Source organism: Rana temporaria, chromosome 2 (assembly GCF_905171775.1).
Source record: "Rana temporaria chromosome 2, aRanTem1.1, whole genome shotgun sequence".
Lineage (NCBI taxonomy): Eukaryota > Metazoa > Chordata > Amphibia > Anura > Ranidae > Rana > Rana temporaria.
In genome coordinates, this window is record NC_053490.1 from 94,725,186 (window position 1) to 94,750,882 (window position 25,697).

At 44.8% G+C, this 25,697-nt stretch overlaps 1 protein-coding gene across 3 annotated transcripts in view; it reads right to left on the reverse strand.

Annotated features, from left to right (window-relative positions):
- The window catches only part of PARP4 (poly(ADP-ribose) polymerase family member 4), a 381,003-nt gene that overhangs the window by 20,697 nt on the left and 334,609 nt on the right, over positions 1 to 25,697 (reverse strand). For 2 of the 3 annotated variants that reach the window (XM_040340551.1, XM_040340554.1), the window contains 3 exons: positions 15,963 to 15,998; positions 14,874 to 14,906; positions 1,051 to 1,089 (listed from right to left, as the gene is read on the reverse strand). In XM_040340551.1, the coding sequence (XP_040196485.1) occupies positions 1,051 to 1,089; positions 14,874 to 14,906; positions 15,963 to 15,998 (108 nt within the window). The remainder of the gene's footprint in view (positions 1 to 1,050; positions 1,090 to 14,873; positions 14,907 to 15,962; positions 15,999 to 25,697) is intronic. The other variant, XM_040340552.1, reaches the window with a different exon arrangement.

Here is a 25,697-nt window from a genome sequence, read left to right on the forward strand (position 1 = left end):
TCAAGACTCTATTCTCATCTTAGTTTAACCTCTATCCTGCCATTAGAGAGTCTTCGAGCCAGGTGGATTCAAGATATATCAGATTTGAGTATGGAGGACTGGAGCTATGTGTGGGATTTCCCTCTGATCTCTGGTTTCCCTGAGGGATCGTGTTATTCAATTTAAACTCTACACAGAGCATATATCACTCCATATAGACTTAAAAAGATAAATCCTGCTTGTTCCTCTAAGTGCTGGAGGTGTGGAGCAGCTCGAGTGGATTTCACACACATCTTCGGGACCTGTCCATATATAGTTACATTTTGGATGGAGGTAGTGATCTATTAAACTCTATCACCTCTGCTCCTTTACCGGTTTCAATTTCAGTCTGTCTGTAGAGGATATTACCCCCTATAGAGACCGAAATAATATTTATTAATACAACATTATTTTACGCAAGGAAATCTATTGCATTATATTGAAGAAACCTCATCCTCCTACGCTTATATATTGGAAACAATTGATAAATAATAATCTTCAACTGTATAGAGATACTTATAGGAATAGGGGTCACCCTAGTAAGTATGATAAAGTTTGGGCAAAGTGGTTGGATAAGCCATATACGGCATCTAACATAGAGGAAGGTAATGTTCATAGAAAGGATGCTCCCTATATGGCACATTTGTGCTTAGAAAGGATAGCAATTATAGTGATAATCATTATAATAATTTTTCTTTATTTCTTGTTTTTTGCTATGCAGGGTGATGGGACCTTGTTATTTTACGAATATATTTCAGATTTAATGTGTATGATGTGTTGTCATGTTATGTTTTGTTTAATAAATTAAATAAAAATATTTATATAAAAAAAAAATACAATACATCTTTCAAAAAAGGATAAGGTTGCATATGAGCTTCTCAACTGCTAATTTTGTGTCATTTGGATAATGACTGGAGCTGGCCACAGCTAGCTATTCAAACACAATGCATATAAACCACCTTCTGGCAAAAAATCAGGAACATAAAGATACAAATACTGATTGCATATGGGTAATGTGTGGAAAGAACATACTTCCTCTGAGCTTTCTTCATCTAAAGTCATTCTTGATTCCTGAAAAGAAATGCAATTATTAATATTAATTGTAAATATTGAAATAATAAAAGTATATACAGTGGGGAAAATTATTTGATCCCCTGCAGATTTTGTAAGTTTGCCCACTTTTTTATCATATGTGTATTTTAAATGATAGAGACAGAATTTCAATCAAAAATCCAGGGGGAAAAAACACATAAAACAAATGCTATGAATTAAGTTGCAGTTCAGTGAGTAAAATAAGTATTTGATCCCAAAGCAAAACATGACTTGGTACTTTGTGGAGAAACCCTTGTCTTTTTTTTTTCTTGTTGGCAAGAGGTAAGATGTTTATTGTAGATGGTGACCAGGTTTGCACATATCCAGGAGGATTTTGGTCCACTCTTTTTTACAGATCTTCTCTAAATCCTTACGGTTTCTTGGCAACTTAAAGTTTCAGCTCCCTCCACATATTTTCTATAGGATTAAGGTTTGGAGACTGACTAGGCCACTCCCATGATCTTAATATGCTTCTTCCTGAGCACTGATTTGATGCCTTGGCGGTATGTTTTGGGTCATTGTCATGCTGGAAGACCCATCCAAGACCCATGTATAGTGTTCTGGCTGAGGGAAGAAGGTACTCATCCAAGATTTTACAATAAAAAAAACCCTTTCCATTGGTAAGCATCTAAAAAAGCCAGACCAGTTCTGGAAAAGCATTCTTTAGATGGATGAAACTAAGCTTAATCTGTACCAGAAAAATGGGAAGAAAAAAGTGTGGAGAAGGCTGGAACAGATCATGATCCAAAGCACACAACGTAATATGTAAAACATGGTGGAGGCAGTGTGATGGCATGGGCATGCATGGCTTCCAGTGGAACTGGGTCATTGGTGTTTATTGATGATGTGACAGAATACAGACAGCAGCTGGATGAATTGTGCACTGTTTAGAGATATACTGTCAGCCTAGATTCAGCCAAATGCAACAAAGTTGATGAGACGGCGCTTCACAATACAGATGGACAATGATCCAAAACACACTGCAAAAAGCAACCCAGGAGCTTTTTGAAGGAAAAGCTGAGTCAATCATCCGATCTCAACCCAATTGAGCATGCATTTCACTTGCTGAAGGCAAAACTAAAGGCAGAAAGACCCACTGTAACAAGCCCCCTGCTCGCTCGGTTCCACTCCCCTGACACTCCTCTGCTACTATTGGATCAGATTGCAGATCGCAACGTCTGATGGTTTGGCCATCCGATGCTCCGGGATTCGAACTACAGCTATGTTGCCGTTCGAATCCATTTGTGATAGCTCATAAACACCAGGCAGGCTGTATGTAAGTTCAAACAGGAAACCCTTCTTGAATGCACACACACTTTTATACATAGAATTTTGAACCCCCTGCCCCCACAACACTTTCCTATTGGTCAATTGTAAAGTACATTGTAGTTCTCAATTAGGTCCTCTTGGCCATGCAAATGAGGACTTGAAAGAGGGTTAGCAGGGATTGGTCCAATAGCTTGAATAGGGGGACTGATATGTGTAATGGCACAGAAGCCTCAGGGGGTAATTAAAATACCCACAAAGAACAACTGAAGAAAGCTGCAGTTAGAGCCTGGCAAAGCATAATAAAGGAGGAAACCTAGTCTTGGTAATGTCCATGGGTTCCAGACTTTGCCACTAAAGGATTTTCAACAAAATATATAAAAATTTACATTTTATTTTTGATTATCTTCATTTGTCCAATTACATTTGAGCTCCTGAAAATGGGGGAAACTGTATTGAAATGGTTTGCAGTTCCTAAAATTTGTACTTGATGTTTAACCCTTGAATTAAAGCGGAAAGTTTGCACTTCTAAAAATGTATTTGGATTGTTTAATTTTATTCTGATGGCATACAGAGCCAAAAGTATGAAAAATGTGCCTGTGTCCAAATATACTGTATATGGACCTAACTGTATATACAATATATCACAAAAATGAGTAAACCCCTCACATTTTTGTAAATATTTTATTATATCTTTTCATGTGACAACACTGAAGAAATGAAGAAATTACACTTTGCTACAATGTAAAGTGTTGAGTGTAAAGCTTGTATAACAGTGTAAATTTGCAGTCCCCTCAAAATAACTCAACACTCAGCCATTAATGTCTAAACCGCTGGCAACAAAAGTGAGTAAACCCTTAAGTAAAAATGTACAAATTGGGCCCACTTATCCATTTTGCCTCCCCGGTGTCATGTGACTCGTTAGTGTTACAAGGTCTCAGGTGTGAATGGAGAGCAGGTATGTTAAATTTGGTCAACGCTATATCAGACAGTGTGTGTACCAATTAAATAAAGTGCAAATTAAATAAAGTGCAAAAGTGCAATATTAAACTGAGAAACGTGGAGCATAAGTGTATCGGGATCCGAGTATCACTGTATCTCCTAGACACATTAAATGTGAGGGTGTCTAACACTGAAATAAAGTGCTGACAATGCAAGAAAAACAATGAGCAACCTGTGAATAAATATAAATAAAATAAAAAATAAATCAGTCCAAAGTGCTTATGCTGATAAATGCTGGCTTCAAGTGGTTCAAATATTCAACGTGCTTCAAGTGGTGGTCCTATTAATGTGTGGGCTCACAGAGCACTTACCTCAATACCAAAGATCATAAACCTTGTATATCTACAGGACATCTTACTGCAGAAATTATATCCTTAGTATGCAGCTTCCTGATGTCCTTAATACTAGCGAAGGAGGTCTTCAATAAAATGCATAAAAGCAATCCCAGAAGAGAAAGAAAAAGAAGAGCTCTCATTGTGAAATAGTAAAACCAAAGAATTTAATGAAGCATAAAAATGAGCGCTTACAAGCAGAGTAAAAACAAAGCAGGATAAAAACCGTAATTCCGGACTAACTCCACGTCACTTCCGGGCACATGTAGTATTTCTGACATCAAGAAGCTGAATATTGCAGTATTTCTGCAGTAAGACGTCCTGTAGATATATAAGGTTTATGATCTTTGGTATTGAGGTAAGTACTCTGTGAGCCCACACATTAATAGGACCACCACCTTGAAGCACGTTGATTATTTGAACCACTGAAGCCAGCATTTGATCATTTATCAGCATAAGCACTTTGGACTTATTTTTTATTTTTTTTGATAAATCTTTTTTATTGCATTTTGAACAATAAACAACAACAAAACAAACAAACAAAAAAGGGAAAATCACAACAACTGGTATATAGACAGCATGTCAGATAGTGCTTATCAAGTCTCCGTTTTTATAGCATGTAATCTGAACAACTCATGGCATGTACATGTGCACTTGAGACACAGTTTGATATCCAGTACGCCAGACATCTCCTCCATCACCAGAAACAACTATTCCCCCAATCAGGCCCATAATCCTCCTGGACTGATTTATTTATTATTTTTATTATATTTATTCACAGGTTGCTCATTATTGTTTTTCTTGCATTGTCAGCACTTTATTTGGGTGTTAGACACCATCAAATTTAATGTGTCTAGGAGATACAGTGATATTAGGATCCTGATACACTTATGCTCCACGTTTCTCAGTTTAATATTGCACTTTTGCACTTTATTTATTTGGCACTTTATTTAATTGGTACACACACTGTTTGATATAGCGTTGACCCTTATATATCTTAGAAAGTGTTTTTAGAGGTTGCGCTCATCACAATTTTTTCTGCATTCCAATTTTTTTGTGGATTTGTACACCTTATATATTTGAGCAGCATTCTCACATATTTAACACATTGGCTTTCTTGACTATTTGGTGATTCATTTGGCACGCGCAGGAGACCCCTAATTACAAACATGTTATATTTGGTGTTATCGCTCTCACTCTCTCATACTGGTCACTGGAATTTCAATATGGCACCTCGTGGCAAAGAACTCTGAGGATCTGAAAAGTAGGATTTGTATAACAGCTTACCTGTAAAATCCTTTTCTTGGAGTACATCATGGGACACAGAGCGGCATAGTAATAACTATGTGGTTTATGGGCCTACCTTCAGGTGATGGACACTGGCACACCCAAGACAGGAAGTCCCCTCCCATACCGGGAGTAACTCAGTTTTGTAGAAAAGCAATAAGTAATCCCCAAAAAGAGGGGTGGCAGCTCTTTGTCCCTTGATGTACTCCAAGAAAAGGATTTTACAGGTAAGCTGTTATAAAAATCCTACTTAACGGGACACAGATCGGCATAGTAATAACTATGTGGGATGTCCCAAAGCAATGCCAAATGAGGGGAGGGAGACCACCAAATACAAAGTAGGGCGCCATCAGACTTGAGGACCTATACTGCAGCCTGCAGCACACTGCGCCCAAAGCGATATACTCATGCCTTAATTCTTACATTCAACTTATAGAATTTAGTGAATGTGTGGACTGAAGACCAAGTTGCGGCCTTGCAGATCTGAGCCATGGAGGCTTGGTGATGCACTGCCCAAGAAGCACTGACTGATCTGGTAGAGTGCGCTTAAACTTTAAACGGAGGAACCTTCCCTCTCAAACCATAAGCTTGAATAATAACTTGCCAAACCCACTTTGAAATAGTGGATTTTGATGCTGCCTGACCCTTCCTGGGGCTTTCTGGTAGCACAAATAAAACATCCGTCATCCAAGGAATGTAATGATTTCGCTTCTGCAGAACTAGGTTCTGGAAAAAATGAAGGGAGAACCACATCTTGGTTAAAATGAAAACTGGATACTACCTTAGGAAGAAAGGTCGGATGAGGGCGTAAAACCACTCAATCCTTATGAATAATCAAATATGGCTCCTTACAGAAAAGAGCAGCTAATTATGACACCCTTCTAGCCGAGGATACGGCTACCAAAAAGGCCAATGTCCTAGTCAAAAGGACTAAGGGAATATGGAGTAAAGGCTCAAAGAGCTGCTTTTGCAATGCTGATAAGACCAAATTCAAGTCCCATGGACACAAGGGGAGTTTAACCGGAGGATTGATCTGTGTTACTCCTTGCAGGAAAGCTTGAACAAAAAAAGTGCATAGCCAGTGGCCTTTAAAACAATATAGACAAGGCTGAAATCTGACCCTTGATAGTACTCAAGGCTAACTTCATGTCTACACCCAATTGTAGAAAGTCAAGAATTCTACCTATGACATATTTACGGGGATGCCAACCTCTGGATTCACACCAAGACACATATGCAGTCTAGACTCTATAGTATATAAGTCTGGAGGCCGGCTTTCTTGCATTAATTAGGGTAGACACAACTAAACCAGAGAGTCCCTGATTCTTTAGAATGTGGGATTCAATAGCCAAACTGTTAAATTTAGAGTTTGTAAGGAAGGATGGAATGTTGGGCCTTGAGAGAGTAGGTCTGGTCGAAGTGGAGAGGTCCATGGATCTCCTGCGGACATTCTTATAATTTCTGCGTACCAGGACCTTCCGGGCCATGACCGGCTTTTTCTCTATCCTGATCCTGCAAAGGAGGCATGGCAACAGCTGCATTGGTGGAAACGCATAAACGCAAGAGAAAACTGATCCCAAGAGATTACCAACGCATTCGTCCTGTATGCGTTGGTAATCCCAGGACACAAAGTTCTTCACCTTCTTGTTGAACCTGGATGCCAAGAGATCCACGTCCAGGGTCCCCCATCTTTGACATATGGCCAGGAAAATGTCGGGGTGAAGAGACCATTCCCCTGGAGACAACCGTTGGCGACTTAAGAAGTCTGCCTGCCAATTCTCTATGCCAGGAATAAAGATTGCAGAAATGCAAGGAACATGTTTCTCTGCCCAGACCAGGATCTGGTTCACCTCCCTCTGGGCAGTATGACTTCTGGTGCCCCCTTGGTGATTGATATAAACCACGGCTGTGGCATTGTCGGATTGAACCCTGATAAGGAAACCCTGTAATTCAGACGTCCAGGCCCACAGGGCCAAGCGAGCCGCCTGAATTTCCAGGATGTTGATGGGCAAAGCCCTTTCAAAAACAGGCCATTTGCCCTGGAGTGTTAGTCTCCCTAGGACTTCTCCCCACCCTATAAGACTGGTGTCTGTTGTCACCACTTTCCAGGTGACTGGAATGAAATGTGGAAAAACTGGAATGAAGGATTTTTGATTACCAACCACCAACAGAGGCTTTGACGTACTCCTGGAGACAGAGTCATCGGGAAGTCCAAAGCTTGGACCTTCTTGTTCCAAGCGGATAAGGATGGTGTTTTCCAACATCCTTGAATGAAATTGGGATAAGGGATGGCTTCAAATGAGGCCACCATTTTCCCCAATAACCACACGCAGAGGCCAATGGAGGTATCTCTTTTCGTCCTGACTACCTGGATCAGCCCTCTTAAGGAAGAGACCTTTGCCTGGGGCAAAAAAAAAATATTTTGGTCTGTATCGATGACCAGACCTAAATATTCCAACCTCTTTACTGGTTGTAGGGCCGACTTCTCCAAATTGAGAATGCAACCCAAAGACTCTAGGTAATTGACCGTGCTTTGCACAGCGTGTGCAAACAATATATAAAAATTATGTATAAATATCACCGCGCTACCCGTATTAGTATATAAATGGCAGCCAACGCCACAGAATATTATCAATTCTGCAGATGAACAAAAGTGAAACCAAAAAAGTGTAGTGCTAGATATATGTAAACTAATATACAAGACAATATTGCAAATCTAGTAGCGTATAATCATAACATCAAAAGTGATTATAAGTCCGTAAATGAAGACAGAAAAAAACCAAGAGACCTTGGAATAATAAAGTCCCATGAATTATGCAAAATCAATAAATCCAAAAAAGTGGATTGATCCAACAAACAAGTGACTCGACGTTGAAAACATGAAGTGAAGATCTGTAGTGAATCCACCACCAAAATAAAATGGAGGCTTACCAGAATTAGTGGACCCAATTAAGCTTATACTCAGTGGGTCATACAAGCTTATAGAGTGATGGTATCCTAGTTCTAGAGGTATCATAGATGACAGGCAGGAAGGAGAGGTCCAATGCGATGCAGTAAATGTACCAGAAGAAGGATTATCCCAATGTCAGCCAATGATAAGGGCTTGAGCCCATGTAAACAATTCAAAAGCTCAGCACGTGGAGAAGGATAAAAGAGAAAGCAAAGATGCACATAGTGTAAAACTGTATATAGAAGTTTACTTGGCAGTAAAAAACATGAAGTTTACACTCACATTTCAGCAGATAAATCAGGCATATAATCATAAAAGCAGTAGGATCAGCTTTGCACAGCCTGGCTTAGACTGGCTACGGACTGATCCACCAACAGTAGATCGTCTAAGTAAGCCATTATCGTCACACCCTGAACCGTTAGTCTGGCCAAGAGTGGGGCCAGAACCTTTGTGAACACTCAAGGTGCAGTAGCCAGCCCAAAGGATAAGGCCACAAACTGATAATGGTGTTGCTCTACCTTGAAACATAGGAACTTTTGATGAGCTGGAAAACTAGGCACGTGTAGATGCGTGTCCTTGATGTTGCTTGACGACAGCAGCTCTCCCCCCCATAGGGTGGAAGCCACCGACCGGATTGGCTCCATGCGAAAGAGCAGATATTTAGAAACCGGTTTAGACCCTTGAGGTCTAGGATGGGTCTGACGTCCATGTTTGGCTTTGGTACCGTAAAAAAAGGTTTGAATAGAAACCTAACCGTGTTTTTCTGCAGGAACCTCTATGATCACCCCCTGGAACAGCAGCTGGTCCAATGCCAAAAAGAGAGATTTTCTTTTTAGTGGATCTCTTGGAGACCTGGACCTCAGAAAACGGGGTGGAGGAGGTTCTCGCATCTCCAGCTTGTAACCTAGAGACACAGTGGAGAGGACCCATTTGTCCTGGATTTTCTCCTGCCAGGTCCCGTCAGACAAAGCCTTCCCCCACACGACCGAGTGGGGGCGTCTCTTCATAATGTAGACTTGGGGCCTGGCTTAGCAGGCTTTAGTCCCCAGGGTTTCTTGTGACCCTGGGTTTGACCCTGAGTCTTCCCTCCAGGTCCTGATCGGGGAGGCTGTCGGAACTACTTAGAGGCTGATGCCCCCGGGCCCGGAGAAGTAGATCGCTTAAAAGAAGGATGCCTGCTCCTTCTTTTAACTGGCAAAAGAGTACTTTTCCCATTAGAGATTCTTTGGATATACTTGTCCAAATCATCCCCAAACAATCGTTCCCCATGGAACCAGGAGCTTTTTACAAGGTGTCTCGGCCGACCAATTTTTTAATCACAGGAGTCTACGCATGTGTACCAATAGGAGCGTAAGGCCTGATAAATTTAATCTTTAATGGCATCCACCGCGAAACATATCGCCCTAGGCAAGTCAGCTAAATACTGTGCTTGCTGAGCAGGGATATGTTTAAAAACTTGCTTCATCTTATCCTTTAGTGTAGGGCTGCCCAACCATTTAAAAAGCAAGGGCCACTTAAGCGACTTGGTAACCGGTCGTGGGCCACAATGAGCGGAGCGGGTGGATGGCAGCCCACTCAACTCTATAGAACCCACTCTACTCTTTTTTAGCAGATAGGATTGGAGGTAGGCCACTGGTTTGGCAACCCTGTTTTAGTCCTTGACAAATGCCTATAACTGCCACTGCAGGCTGAGCTACCGCATGTGCCACGGAAAAGGAGGTTTTTAGCAATGTTTCCAACCTTTTATCTGTTAGATCCTTAAACATCTAAACATTGTCAACTGGAAAAATCAGACTTTTATTCACACAGGCGATAGCAGCGTCCACTGCTGGCACACTCCATTTTTTGGTGAATTTCTCCTCCATGGGATAAAGTACAGGGAATTTCTTAGAAAGGAAGAAAATGTTTATCCAGATGTTCCCAATCCTGATAGATAAGCTCTTCTAGAAAAGGATGAGCAGGGCAAGAGCAAATAGTCTGAGGAGCTTTCAAAGAACCCAAAGAAGAAACAGACCTCGCTGCTGGTTTTGATAGTGGCAGTTTAAACGCTGCACGAACCATCTCCGTAAGAGACTGTACCATCAACATTTCAGTTTGTAAAGCCGAAAAAGGTTCCTCTAATGTTGACTCCTCAGAAGCAGAGACATCTGAGTGTAACTCTGCCTGGTCTCCTGAGGGGTAAATCCACCTCCTCTGGAGACAACTGCTCTGCTCCTAGGAACCCTGAAGGGGGAGAGGGAGAGCTGCCGTGCTTCCTTTCAGGAAGGGAAGACGCGATCAGTGCTGTCAATCTTTCTTCCAACCCCCCCCCCCCCCAGGGCTGAAGCAAAAACTTCCTCCGTAATATAAAGAGGAGCAGATGGACTGAGGAAAGCTGCAGCACCTAACAACCCCAAACCCAGGGCAAGTACCTCTGATTTATCAGGGGAGGATGGAACAGCGGAAGCATGACCGAGATCCTCAGAGCCCGATGTCGAAACCCTTGGCGTCTTAGGAGGTTTAGACCCAGAGCACTTAGAAGACATAGTCCTAAGCACAAAGAAGAGGTACTCCCAGCCAAACTTGCATCTTATAGTCCAGCGATTATGCTGCTATAAAGGACCAGCCAGATGCAGAGCTAAATGTGCCTGGGGAAGCCTGAATACATCACCCGTTGTATGCCTGTATGCTTAATATGCCCCTGTATGCCTGCATACAGCGCTCCTGTATCCCTCCCTCAGCCAGACTTTTAAAAAATTCTGAGCTTTATGAGACAGTGTCACCCCGAGCCTGTGCTGAAGAGACATTGAGGACCTCGGCCACAGAGGGCCGTCAAGCAAAGCTCTGCCCCTTCCTCTCACTTGGTCCTATCCAAGGAAGGATTCCCACGCGGGTGCGCGTGTCGGTGGCGCCGCGGGATGAGAGGAAGGAGGGGAGGAGGTAGTAAGCACTTAGGCTCGTCGATTTCTCAGGATGGGAACGCCAGGGTATGTCACCCCAACTGCCAGCATTGCTAGTTGGTAAGACAAATGGTCTCATGCTCCAATGATGCTCATTTCCCCAATGCTGTCTCAATAGGGGTTGTGAGATTGGGGGATCAGACTCCAAGGGTAGATGCGTTTTTTCAGTGAGACGCCAATCCAATACTGAGTTTTTAAGGGCTGGTAGCCCACTTTTATTTAAAAGCAAAGTTCAAAGAAAAGAAAAGTAGCCCTCGCAGGGGGTTTTCATCATTCCTGTATCTTGGAAATACGTCAACAATTCAGCCTCCCGGCTTTCACATCTGCCATCCGGCTGTTCAGGCCTTTAGCTTAGGCCCCATGTTCTGTTCCTCAGAACTACCCGCTTCTTAGCCATAAGCACACGTCTAGCTTACGTCCTGCTGTAGCTAAGCACACACCTAGCATATCTCTTGCTGCTCCAACAGTAGTCACCTCTGCCTCCTGCAGAGATGCATCCACTCTGTCTTCTCTCACAGAGTTTTTGGGAGTCACCTGACTCCTTAGCACAGACCTTCTGTCTGTGGGGTGGGGCCCTGAATGCTGCTCAGATCAGCCTTTAAAAACCCAAAACACAGCTGACCAATTAACATGTGTTTCTTTACAGAATCTGGCGTAAAATAGCCATTTCTCACCCAGCACAAGGTCCTATCCTCACAGGGTATTCAAGCAGTACCTGGGGACCACCGCAGGCTTGGTCAGGAATTAACCTAGGGATTCAGCAGACTAATCACAGTTCCTTCAGTGAGCTATCACTGCCTCCCACCATCCTTATAGTCCCGGCACAGAGATCCCCCATGAGCAGAGGCCCGATTAGCTATTATAGATCTCCCAGTTTGTCCAGGAATGACAAAAGGTACATCAACACCCTCTAGAGGCAATTTGCAGGTATGACACAATAGCTCAATAGAAAGTCTCCTGATAGAACGAAGTTCTCCAGGGACCCTCACCTTTCCCACCGCAGGACTCTTCTTGGAAAACAGACAGGCCAATCTTCACCCATCACAGCGGGCTAAGTCACTAAACCTCCAGGGATCGGGTTCCCACTAGGATTTCCACTCCCCTGGACATGTACCGCATCCTGCCATAAACTTTTGGTATTGACATGACCAAAATACTGGAACCCAGGATCCAGCCCTCCTAGGATAGGCATTACAGGCAAAACCTCATTCTTCATCAGCGAGGCCCGGGTACAATCCACCTTGGCCTCAGTTGCACTTTGGACAGATCCGGTGTATGGCTTGCTTGGTCCAAATAAGGAACCTTCTGTGAGCAAGACCAGGGCACTACTATCCATATTTGGTGGGAGTGCCCTCGTCTAAGACCCTTTTGGGATAAGGTGGTTGAGTTGATCAGGGTCATTGCGGATACCACAATCTCTCTCACTTCTGCATGTTGTCTATTACATATAGCAGACTGCTCATGGCAGCATTATAAAAAATCACTCACTAGACATCTGCTGAATGCAGCGAAAGTTTTGATCCCCAGACACTGGAAATCGAGGGATACTCCTTCTATCCCCGAATGGTTCAGCGCCATAGAAAATATCTACCAAATGGAGGAAACCGTAGCTATCGCCAGGGAATCGACTAAAAAATGTAACCTGATGTGGTCACCTTGGGTGGCGTTTAGGCATTCGGACCAATACCTGCAATTAGAAATGAGATGAGATTGCCGTTGTGACTCTGGTCTATTTCCCCCCCCCCCCACTCTTCCTGGTAATCTAAGATGGGCCGTTCTGCTCAGTGTCAGCTTCCCCCCCTATATCCCCTCCCCCCTCTCCCCCCCCTTTTTTTTTTTTTCTTTTCTTTTCTCCTTTGCCTTTTCTTTAATCTTCTTCTTAGTATTAGTTAGTAGCGGGCAATATCCTAGGTGTGATGTGCCCGGTGCTATCTTTTGTTATAAGATAAAAAGTTGCTTATTTTCAGAGTATGTATTGTCAGGTTTTGACTGTGTCTGTGTGCGGTACTCATGTACCTTGGTTGTATTTTGTACTCTGATTCTTTTCTATTTAAAATAAAAACTTATACGATTTAAAAAAGGAACCTTCCAGCTTAACCGTGACCAACACGTTAGACAATGGCGAAAAAACTGAGGTATTCCCGGTATGGGAGGGGTTTTTATAGGGGAGGGGGCTTCCTGTCTTGGGTGTGCCAGTGTTCATCACCTGAAGGTAGGCCCATAACCCACATAGTTATTACTATGCCGCTCTGTGTCCCGTGATGTACAAAAAATAATTGTTGCTCTACATAAAGATGGCCTAGGATATAGAAAGATTGTCAAGACCCTGAAACTGAGCTGCAGCATTGGTGGCCAAGACCATACGGCACTATAACAGGACAGGTTCCACTCAAAACAGACCTCGCCATGGTCGACCAAAGAGGTTGAGTGCATGTGCTTAGCGTCATATCCAGAGGTTGTCTTTGGGAAATAGATGTATGAGTGCTGTCAGGCATTGCTGCAAAGGTTGAAGGGGTGAAGGGGGTCAGCCGGTCAGTGCTCAGACCATACGCGGCACACTGCATCAAATTGGTCTGCATGGCTGTCATCCCAGAAGGTAGCCTCTTCTAAAGATGATGCACAAGAAAGCCCGCAAACAGTTTCCTGAACAGTTTGGTTCAGATGGTGTCAAGCGTGTGTGTTGGCAACAAGTTGAGGAGTACAAAGACAACTGTGTCTTGCCTACAGTCAAGTGGTGGTGGGAGTGTCATAGTCTGGGGCTCCATGAGTGATGCCAGCACTGGGGAGCTACAGTTCATTGAGGGAACCATGAATGCCAACATGTACTGTGACATGCTGAAGCAGAGCAAGATCCCCTCCCTTTCGGAGACTGGGTCGCAGGGGACACCTCCAAGACGACCACTGCATTGCTAAAGAAGCTGAGGGTAAAGGTGATGGACTGGCCAAGCATGTCTCCAGACCTAAACCCTATTGAGCATCTGTGAGGCATCCTCAAATGTTAGGTGGAGGAGTGCAAGGTCTCTAACATCCACCAGCTTCGTGATGTGGTCATGGAGGAGTGGAAGAGGACTCCAGCGGCAACCTGGGAAGCTCTGGTGAACTCCATGCCCAAGAAGGTTAAGGCAGTGTTGAAAAATAATCGTGGCCACACAAAATATTGACACTTTGGGCCCATTTTGGGCGTACTCACTTTTGTTGCAAGCGGTTTAGACATTAATGGTTGTGTGTTGAGTTATTTTGAGGGGACAGCAAATTTACACTGTTCTACAAGCTGTACACTCACTACTTTACATTGTAGCAAAGTGTAATTTTTTCAGTGTTGTCACATGAAAAGATATAATAAAATATTTACAAAAATGTGAGGGGTGTACTCACTTTGAGATACTGTATATAGTGGCATTTAAAGTGGTTGTAAAACCTTACAGACCACTTTTACCTACAGGTAAGCCTATATTAAGGCTTACCTGAAGGTGCAAGAAATATCTCCTAAACCTACACGGTTTAGAAGAAATTTGCAAAAAAGACGGGCTCCGATGTCTACGACGCATGCGCTGTAGACAAACGGCGCAGGCGCACTGAGCGTACCGTTTCTGAAGGCGATCGCGCTGTCACTGGCGGTGCGTGCAGGAGTGACGTCATTGTGGCTCCGGCTAGTCACAGCTCCGGAGCCGCGATACCCGGAAGTCACTCTGGGAGAGATGGTGGCGACGGAGGAGGGGAACGAGGATCGCTGTGGGGGCTTCGATCTCAGGTAAGTAATTCATAATGAGCTAGTATGTATGCATACTAGCTCATTATGCCTTTGTCTTGCAGGGTGTTTTTTTTTGTTTTGTTTTGGTAGAGGGTTTATTTTCTCTTTAAATTAATGGTGTGGCAAATTATTCAAACACCATGCAAAATAAACAAAATTTTTTTAATTTTGGGCAAAAATAAAAAACAAAGATACCATTACAGATTGCATATTGATGATGTACTGAAAGAACATACTTCTTCGTCGGTGTCAGGCATCATAATTGATCTCTGAAAATAAAGGTATATATCATAAAATGTAAATATTGAAATACAATTATATGTGCTGTATAATCAGATTAAACTGTACAACAAACCGTGTCAAGTAAAGTAATCTAGAGTAACTGGTATAATTTCAGGTTACTGTGGTTAAAAGTTATAAGGTGTTTTCCGATAAGGGTTAAAAAATAAGTATGGGGTATAAACAGAAAAAAAAATTAAAACGCACCATCAAACACCGCTGGATTGCTCACTTCTCCCTTCTGCTCTGAGCAGAAAGCAGTGACTGTCAATTACTAGCTCTCTGCTTTGCCGTTCTAGCACTCACTGGAGTGCTGGGCTTGAGAGGGGAGGGAGCAGCTGGCTCAGTCTTCCAGCGGTGCAGCTGAGAGGCTGTGCCAGCTGCTGGTCCAGTCATCTGGGTGAATCCTGAGCAGAAAGCGGTGACTGTCAATTACTGGCTCTCTGCTTTGCCGTTCTAGCACTCACTGGAGTGCTGGGCTTGAGAGGGGAGGGAGCAGCTGGCTCAGTCTTCCAGCAGTGCAGCTGAGAGGCTGTGCCAGCTGCTGGTCCAGTCATCTGGGTCAGTGTTTCTCAACTCCAGTCCTCGGGGCGCACCAACAGGTCTTGTTTTCAGGCTTTCCATTATTGTGCACAGGTGATTTTATCAGTTTCACTGCCTTAGTAATTACCACAGCAGTTTCATCTGAGGGAAATCCTGAAAACATGACCTGTTGGTGCGCCCCGAGGACTGGAGTTGAGAAACACTGATCTGGGTGAATCCTGACTGTAAAGTTGGGATCTTTCCCCAGCCTGGTCTGGATGAGTGACATCAGCTTTAGCATGACTGAAAATAGTTCATAGGAGTGCAGAAAGAACTGTACTCCTGTAATCCATAGGAGAAGTAGGGCCAGATAAGCTATGGCCTTTACTTCTCCTTTAAGGGTTTCTCCACTTTGCACATCGTCTCTGTTTTTTGCCCTTTACTTCAAACTATTATATGATAGTTGTAAGTAATGCAACCGGTTTAAGCTTCATATGGGTAATGTACGGAAAGAACATACTTACATCTAACTTGTCCTCATCTGACGTCATGCTTGATCCCTGAAAATAAAATGTAATTATTAACATAATTTGTGACTTTTGAAATATAAAAATTATACAATATATATATAATCATATTAAATATTACAATGAAGAGTGGAATGCCGTGTACACACGATCATTTTTCAGGTTGTAAAAAATGAAGTTTTTCAGGCTCTAGAAAAAACAAAGTTTTTTTCAACCCGATCATTAAAACGGCCTTGCCTACACACGATTGTGGAAAAAAAATGCTCTAGCAAAGCGCGGTGACGTACAACTTGTACGACGGCACTATAAAGTGGAAGTTCCATTCGGATGACGCCACCCTTTAGGCTGCTTTAGCTGATTTTGTGTTAGTAAAAGACGATTTGCGCTTTTCTGTCTATTACAGCGTGATGAATGTGCTTACTTCATTACGAAGGGTAGTTTTACCAGAACAAGCACTCCCGTCTCATAACTTGCTTCTGAGCATGCGCAGATTTTTCACGTCGTTAAAGCCCACACACGACCATTTTTTACAACCCGAAAAACGACAGCGTTAAAAACGTCGTGAAAAAATAGAGCATGTTCCAAATTTTTTTTTGCCCGTTTTTCAGAACCTGAAAAATGCTCTGAAGCCCACACACGATCGTTTTTAATGACATTAAAAAAAAAACGTCATTTTTTACAACCCGAAAAATGATCGTGTGTACGCGGCATTAGGCATAGTAATCCACAGTAAGCGGTAAGATTTCAGTTTACGGTGTTTATAACAGTTACAAGGTATTTTCTGATAAGTTGATATGGGTTATCCCACTTTTCATATTATTCATGTTCTTTGCACTGTCCAGGGTTGTCGAAGTACTAAGCTGCAATAGAATACATTTTTGCTCTTGGGTTTATATATCCTTTAAAAAGCAAGGTTTCCCATGCTAAAATGTTGTTTAAAAAAACCCAGAGGGAAAAAAATTTACTTAATACATCTACCTTCCCCTATGCAATGGGGAGATCACCATTCCTTACATGGAGATTCTGGGGAACGGCTAACAGTCGAAATTTTTGCACTGGGACGGAGCATCTACTTAGCACATTTGGGCTATTTGTCATTTCTTGGGATCTCATCGGAGGAATGGTGATGTCACCCCTTGCAGTGTGGAAGACAGTGGAATGGTAAGTATATTAACGCTTAAGGCCTCGTACAGACGAGGGGACAGTCCGCTGAAAACGGTCCGCCGGACCGTTTTCAGCGGACATGTCCCCTCGGAGATTTCTGTCTGATGGTTGTACACACCATCAGACAGAAATCCGCGCGGACAGACAGCGCGGTGATGTGTCCGCGCTGTCGCCGCAAAGATGACGCGGTGACGTGCGCGACGCTGGAAGGTCAATGCTTCCACGCATGCGTCGAAGTGATTCGACGCATGCGTCGAAGTGATTCGACGCATGCGAGGGATGGGGGCCGCTCGGACATGTACGGTGAGTCTGTACAGACGACCGAACATGTCCGATGGACAGGATTCCAGCGGACATGTTTCTTAGCATGCTAAGAAACATTTGTCCGCTGCAAAACGGTCGGCTGGACAAATGTCCGCTGGAAACCTGTCCGGTCGGCCGTACACATGACCGAACATGTCTGCTGAAACTGGTCAGTGGACCAGTTTCAGCAGACATGTTCGGTCGTCTGTACGAGGCCTTAGTGTGCCGGGTACGCCCAAGTTTCTTAACAACACACAATCCCCCAGCTGGAGATGGATACTGTGGAAAATTGTATATACGATACCACCACTACTTCAGATGACAAGGGGTTAACCTCAGCAAGTGTACTCCAAGTCCCGATCCTAAATGCATAACCCAATGTGCAAAGAAGGTATCAAGGTGAAAAAGCAGTGCGACCGATAGCTTGTTCACGGGTGTCCGACTCATTAGACTGCGGGAGGTGTATTGTAGTGCGCGCCACTGGATGTTGTAGTCAGGTGAGCTGATCAGGTTTGCTGAGACCTGGCGTCCTAGATGGCGGTCTGGGTGATCAATCCTGCCTTTAACCCTTTGCTCTCTGCTGCCTTTGAAACAGTTGACCACCTGCTCCTCCTCAGCAAACTACACTCCCTTGGCCTCCGTGATTCTGCTTTATCCTGGTTCTCCTCCTACCTATCTCAGCGCACTTTCAGTGTCACTTATAACTCCATCTCCTCTGCTCCTCTTCCTCTTTCTGTTGGGGCCCCTCCTATTCTCACTCTATAAACTCTTCTCTGGGCCAGTTGATTACCTCCCATGGCTTCCAATACCACCTCTATGCCAACGACCTCCAGATCGATCTCTTCACTACTCAACGCACCCCCTCGGTCTCCTCACAGATCTCAAACTTACTGGTTGACATATCGGTATGGATGTCACAACACTTTCTCAAACTCAATCTTTCTAAAACTGAGCTTGTTATATTTCCTCCTTCACAGCCCCCCCCCCCCTCCCATGACTTTACCATTAAAATCAACAACACAACCATTGGTCCCTCCACACATGCCAGGGTGCTGGGTGTAATCCTTGACTTTGACTTCTCCTTCAGCCCCCACATCCAATCACTGGCTAAAGCCTGCCGCCTTAACCTCCGTAACATCTCCAGAATTCGACCCTTCCTGACGAATGACACCAAAAAGCAACTTATTCACTCCTTGATTATTTCCCGCCTCGACAACTGCAAATCTCTCCTTAATGGCCTACCCTTACACAGGCTATCCCCCTTCAGTCTATTATGAATTCTGCTGCTAGACCAATACACCTCACTAACCGATCCATGACTGCTGCTCCTCTCTGCCAATTCCTTCACTGGCTTCCCCTACCCCACCGTATAAAATTCTAAATTCTAAACACAACATACAAGGCCATTCACAACATCACCCCCATCTACATAATCAACCTCATCTGCAGATATTGCCAAACTCGTCCCCTCCGCTCCTCCCAGAACCTCCTGCTCTCTAGCTCCCTTGGTACCTCCTCCCATGCTCACCTTCAGGACTCCAGAGCCTCTTCCATCCTTTGAAAACTCCTTGCCCCGGTATGTCTGATCAGCCCCTACCCTGTCCACCTTTAGGAGATCCCTGAAAAATAGGATTTTTTGTAAAATCCTTTTCTCTGTCATCCATGGACGGACACAGCTCCTTAAATCTTGACATGTGGGTTATATTCCTGTTCATAGGAGAGGACTAGGCAGAACATGTTAGCTATCTTAAAACATGTAACTTTAACAGAGTTGAAAAGCCCCGCCCAGGGTCATAACCCCTCACCCTGCAGCATGCAGCTCAGTTCGTCAAAAAGCAGTACAAACTTAAAAAGGATTGGTGGGTGCTGTGTCTGTCCATGGACGACAGAGAAAAGATTTTACGGTGAGTACAAAAAATACTATTTTCTCTTTTCGTCCATGGATGGACACAGCTCCTTAAAAGGGGTTGTAAAGGTACAATATTTTTTTCCTAAATAGCTTCCTTTACCTAATGGGAGTCCTCTTTCACTTACCTCATCCTTCGATTTTGCTTTTAAATGTCCTTATTTCTTCTGAGAAATCCTCACTTCGTGTTCTTATGTCTGTAACTCCACACAGTAATGCAAGGCTTTCTCCCTGGTGTGGAGTTTCGTGCTTGCCCCCTCCCTTGGACTACAGGAGAGTCAAGACGCCCACTAACACACATCTCCTTTCTCTGACTGCAACATAGAGAGCGTCCTGACTCTCCTGTAATCCAAGGGAGGGGGCGAGCACGACACTTAACACCAGGGAGAGAATCTCGCATTACTGTGTGGAGGTACAGACAGAAGAACAGGAAGTGAGGATTTTCAGAGGAAATAAGGACATCTAAAAGCAAAATCGAATGAATGATGTAAGTGAAAGAGGACTGCAATAAGGTAAAGGAAAATTTAGCTGATATTGACCCCACGGGGCCACCAATGTGTCTGACGCATCTGCCCAGGGATCTCTGGACCTGCCCACGAACCTCAACACCTTGCTATTGAGTCGAGAAGCCAGGAGATCCATGTCCGGTGTGCCCCACCTCTGGCAAAGGAGTTGAAACACCTCCGGATGTAACGACCATTCCCCTTGGTCGTGCATTTGGCAACTTAGATAGTCAATAGTACGCCTGGAATGTAAACGGCTGACAGAGTCGGCACGCTCCTTTCCGCCCACCGCAGTATGTGAGCCACCTCCGACACTGCAGCCGAGCTCCGAGTTCCCCCCTGATGGTTGACATAATCCACCGCCGTGGCGTTGTTCGACTGGATCCTGATTGGACGTCCTTGTAGCCTCTGCGGCCACGAGGAGGGGCACAGCCTGATCGCTCAAAGGTCTAGGACATTGATCGGCAGGCGGGATTTGTCCGGAGTCCAGCGACCCTGGGCCGACAGGACCCCCCAGACTCCCCCCCCAACCTGTGAAGCTGGCGTCAGTCTTGATCACAGTCCAATGGAAGGGAAGGAACGACTTCCCAGACTGAAGAGACAGGGATCTCAGCCACCAACTCAGGGAAGCCCTGACTAGGTGACTTACCTGAACCTGATGATCCAGAGACAATGGAGATCTGTTCCATTTGGACAGGATCTCCTTCTGCAAGACTGTGGAATTGGGCATACGGTACTGCCTCGAAGGAGGCTACCGTGAGGCCCAAAACTCGCATGCAAAAATGGAGAGACGACCATTTGCGTGATGCTAACAATTTCACCGCCGACTGGAGTGTCTGCAACTTCTCCAAAGGAAGGAAGACCTTCGTCTCCGAGGAGTCCAGAATTAATCCAAGTTACTCCAGACGCTGAGTCGGTACCAAGACCGACTTCTGAATGTTCAGCATCCAACCAAATTCCCCGAAGGGTTTGACGGGCTTTAGACACGCCCTCCTCTAATTCTGAGCCAGAGGCAGCTCTCAGAAGGAGATCGTCCAAGTAGCCCATGACATCGATGCCTCGCTGTCTCAGCAAAGCCAGAATCAGCGCGAGCACCTTGGTAAACACTCTTGGTGCTGACGTTAGGCCAAAGGGAAGAGCCACAAACTGATAGTGGTCTTCGTTGATCGCAAAGTGCAGAAACCTCTGATGCCTGGTGCAGATGCAGATGCGGATGAAGCGCAGCAACCACTGAACTAATTGATTCCATCTGGAACTTTCGCACCCTCACAAAGGCATTGAGGGCCTTGAGGTCCAAGATTGGACGGACACCGTCCTTCTTTGGGACTACAAACAGATTTGAAAAGAATCCCTGAAACCTTTCCTTCAGTGGCACAGGTAAAATGACCCCGCACCTGAGCAAGTCTTGCACTGCTCCCATCAAGGCAGACCAATTAGCCAGAAGGAGAGGAAGATTTGAGGGAAAGAATCTGTTTGGAGGACAAGAAAGAAACTCGATCTTGTACCCCAAAGTGACCACCTCGCAGACCTACTGGTCGGAGAGCAGGGAGGTCCACCAAGCTGCAAACCCGCAAAGAAGCCCCCCCACCCTTGAGTGGGGCGGGGGCAAAACTTCATGCGGTAGCAGGCTTGTTTGGCTTTCGTACCCAGGGACGCTTCTGTCCTCCAGCTGAACCTTTGTCAGTTTGGGAGGATCTGCCGGCTGACGAAAATACAGTTTCTGCACGGAATAGGAGGGCCCTGGCTTACGGCGCAGCTCCTTCCCTTTGGTGTACTGAGGGAGAAGAGCGCTCTTACCTCCAGTGACATCCTTAATAATGTCATTCAGCGAGGTACCAAAAAGCCTCCCACCTTTAAAGGGTAAATCAGCCAAAGCTTTCTTGGAAGCTTGGTCAGCGTACCAGCATTTCAGCCAAATTAGGTGGCGTAATACCACCGCCAATACAGAGGCTCTGGAGATCAAGGGAGTCGCATCCAGAGCGGCATCACATACATAGACAAGGCCCTGTACCAATTGGTCGGCCAGCCTCACACACTCAGGGGGGAGCTGATGCTCCTCCACTGTCTGGTGCAAAAATGTTGCCCATTCAGTAAGTGTCTGAGACACCAAAGTTGCAGTGAAGATAGGCTGCAATGCAGACCCCAGCATGGTGAACATGGAACGGGTCACCGCTTCAGACCTCCTATCAGTAGGGTCCTTAAAGGCAGGGGTCACTTCTACCGGGAGAGTGGTTACTTTATTTAGCCGAGAGACCGGAGTGTCCACGACCGGAGGAGAGGACCATTTTTTGAAAAGGCTTGCCTAAAAAGGATAACGGACCGCCATGCACTGAGGGACCACGAAGGACTTCTGCGGCCATTCCCATTCCTAATCTATGAACTTATCAAAGAAAGTAACATAAGGAAAAACTTCAACAAAGCGGTTCGATTTGTGTGACCTGAAAGAGACAGATCCCTCTGTAGAAGTCACAGCTGTATCCTCCAGCTTGAGAGAGTCCCTCACAGCATCAATAAGTGCACTCAAAAGTGCCCTGTCATGCACTCACCCAAGACAAGGGGTCCTCCTCACCAGTGAGGTCCTGGTCCGCATCCTCTGACATACCAGAACTGGGGTCCTGAGGTGCAGCCAGGCCCAATTCCGAGTCAGAGCATCCCCCAGAAGATGGTGGGGGGAGGGGGCGATTTTTACCCCCCTACACCCGCACGCCGCTTCCACCCTGGCAACAAAGGACTCCAGGACTGCCGACAAAATATCCATGGGAACCGCAGGTGCAGGGGCACCGGTTGTTGCCTCTGGCATGTTTGGGGAAGAAAGGCCAGATACTGACTCCATAATCACCCACTGACAGCCCTCAGGGACTAAGTGAAAAACACTCAATAAGTCCACCCTCCTTGCTGCCCTGACCGGGGGAGGTTACCCAGAGGACTCATCACCCAGAGGGAGGCCGATCAGCGTCGCTGCCCGCCTTCCGTCTGTACACAGCATGTAACTGAGGAGAACTGTGAGGTGAATTGTGCTGCGCGCCATTCAGGAAGCCAGTGCTGGAGGCCAAAACCCACTCCAAAATGGCAGCCTGATGCCTCAGAGATAAGGGCGCAGACCACAAGAAAATGGCCGCTCGCAATGCCGACCTGCGTCACAGCGGGGCCATGGCAAAATGGCCACCAATGTAAATTTCAATAGAAAAAGCAGGCACACTAAAAATGGCGTTGGTGCAGCAAAAAATGGCGCTTGAGCACCGCGATGTGGAAGAGAAGGCCGTGGCAGAGACTTTCCAGGACGCAGACCACCCCGACACTCCACAGTCCCCCACCGGGACCCGAAATCCCCCCACAGGTACTCCCCAGTCACAGCGGCCCCTAGGGCAGGAGGGGAAAGGGTGACAGAGAGCAGGGAAAGGGAGGACAGGAGAACCCCTTAATTCCGGGAATGCCCAGATGTTCCATCCTGCCAATGCAGGAGGAACTGTACTTACCCGTCCTTGCAAGGAATTTCTGGCGCGTCCCTGATAGGCCTACAACCGAGTGGTATGGAGTAGCTGTCTGCCCGGTCCACTGTGAGTGAGACAGCAGCAGCCCAGTCATATGTGGACCCCGAAGCATATGCTCACCTGCCACCCCTGAAGCCATGGGGCATGTCCTGGTCAACCCAGCGCATAGCTAAAGCCAGCAGTTGATAGAAGAATCACAAAAATGAAAAGTAAAAATTTCTTCAGGACTCTGGGCCCAAAGGGAGCCAAGTCTGTCTCCTCTGCTAGGCAGAAACAAACTGAGCTGCATGCTGCAGGGTGAGGGGTTATGACCGGAGGGACCGCACCCTGGACAGGGCTGTTCAACTCTGTTACATGTTCAAGATAACTAACATGTTCTGCCTAGTCCTCTCCTATGAACAAGAACATAACCCACATGTCAAGATTTAAGGAGCTGTGTCCGTCAATGGACGAAAAGAGAAACTCATTTATTCAGGAAAGCCTATCCCACACCCACCTAACAACTGTCCCGAGCCACCCCTATCAAATCATTCTCTGCAGCTATTACCTTTTGCATCACCACCCCCTACCTTTAGTATGTAAGCTCTACGAGTAGGGCCCTTGTGTACCTTCTGTATTGTACTGTAATTGTGCTGTCCCTCCTCTACAATGTAAAGCGCTGCGTAAAGTGTTGGCGCTATATAAATTGTGTATAATAATAATAATAATAATGTTTACATTCTTTGTAATAGGAATAAAAGTGATTTAAAAAAAAACAGTGTAAAAAAAGAAAAAAAAAAAGCTTGTGTGCAGAAGCAAAAGCATACGCGAGTAGCGCCCGCATATGAAAACGGTGATCAAACCACACATGTGAGATATTGTCGCGATCAGCGGAGCGAGAGCAATAATTCTAGCCCTAGACCTCCTCTAGCTCAAAACATGCGACCTGTAGAATTTTTTTAACATTTAAGGGTAAAAGTTTGTCGCCCTTCCACAAACGGGCGCAATTTTGAAACGTGACACGTTGGGTATCAATTTACTCGGTGTAACATCATCTTTCACAATATAAAAAAAAATTGGGCTAACTTTACTGTTGTCAGATTTTTTCATTTAAAAAAAGTGCGCTAGTAAGACCATATTTTATATATATATATATATATATATATATATATATATATATATATATATATTTATATATATTATTAATAAATATATTGCGCTAATCCTCAAGTGAAATGCGCAAATGGAAGACCCACTATGCAGTGGACCTAATACACTAGGCGACCCTAATTGACATATCACTTTCAAAAATGAAGTGGGTGTGTTGACCATCAGGGTGACCTGTATTGTGTGTGTGTAACAAGTGACAGCTGACAAAAATAGTGCAAATCAAAATTCTGCCCCAATGGTGATACCACCTAACTGTAACAGCATATAGATCACACTAGCACAGACCCAGGTCTCAGGTATCTGTGTGTCGCTGTTGAGATTGAACAATAAATGGCAAAAAGAATGTAAATGGTCATAAATGATAATAATGAACTTCATGTACACCCAAAAGATGCAGCCATACAACCGCAACTGTAAGTTGTTAACTGGCAGTGGTAAACCTCATACATTCATGGAAAATACAGACATCAACCACAAGTATGAATTGTTATCTGATATGAGTCTCAAAGAAAGAAGCTCTGTCATCAGTCCATACACCTGGATGGTGGGATCGGTATAAATAACCTTCCTGGTGATCCCAGGTGACGATATGTATTTCCAAAAGCAATATTCCAAATATATACAATGGTGTGCAATAAGATGAATGGTAGGACCAGTATACCCGACCGTTTTCGTCTACTGAAGACTTCAACAGGGGTGTTGAAGTCTTCAGTAGACGAAACCGGTCGGGTATACTGGTCCTACCATTCATCTTATTGCACACCATTGGAATACTCCTATCCATCCATCCAGGTGGCGGAGCTGCTGTGTATATTCTAAGTGTGTTTTTTTTTTTTACTTTTTCTTTTAAAAATTTTGTGTCACTTGCTGTGGAATTTGAAAGTTTTTCACTTGCTGTGAACTTCGTAAGTGTTTTTGTTCACTTGTTGTATTAAATTAGTTCATTAGTGTTTTATTAAACCTTTTTTTCTACATTTTTACACTATGAGGAGTCTCTCCCTTTTTTTCTATTTTTCCCACTGATAACTTTGATTGAACGGCATTACCACGGTCCAATCAGGATTACTGAAGTATTTGTGACATCTGGCTTCAAGTGTATTCGGGGCACTCTGGATTTCCATCACGCCTGGGACAGCCATTGAGACGCTACCTAAGAGACGGCGATTGGAAAGGGCGATCGGCCCACACAAGCCTGTAAGACCCCCCCATCGTACGG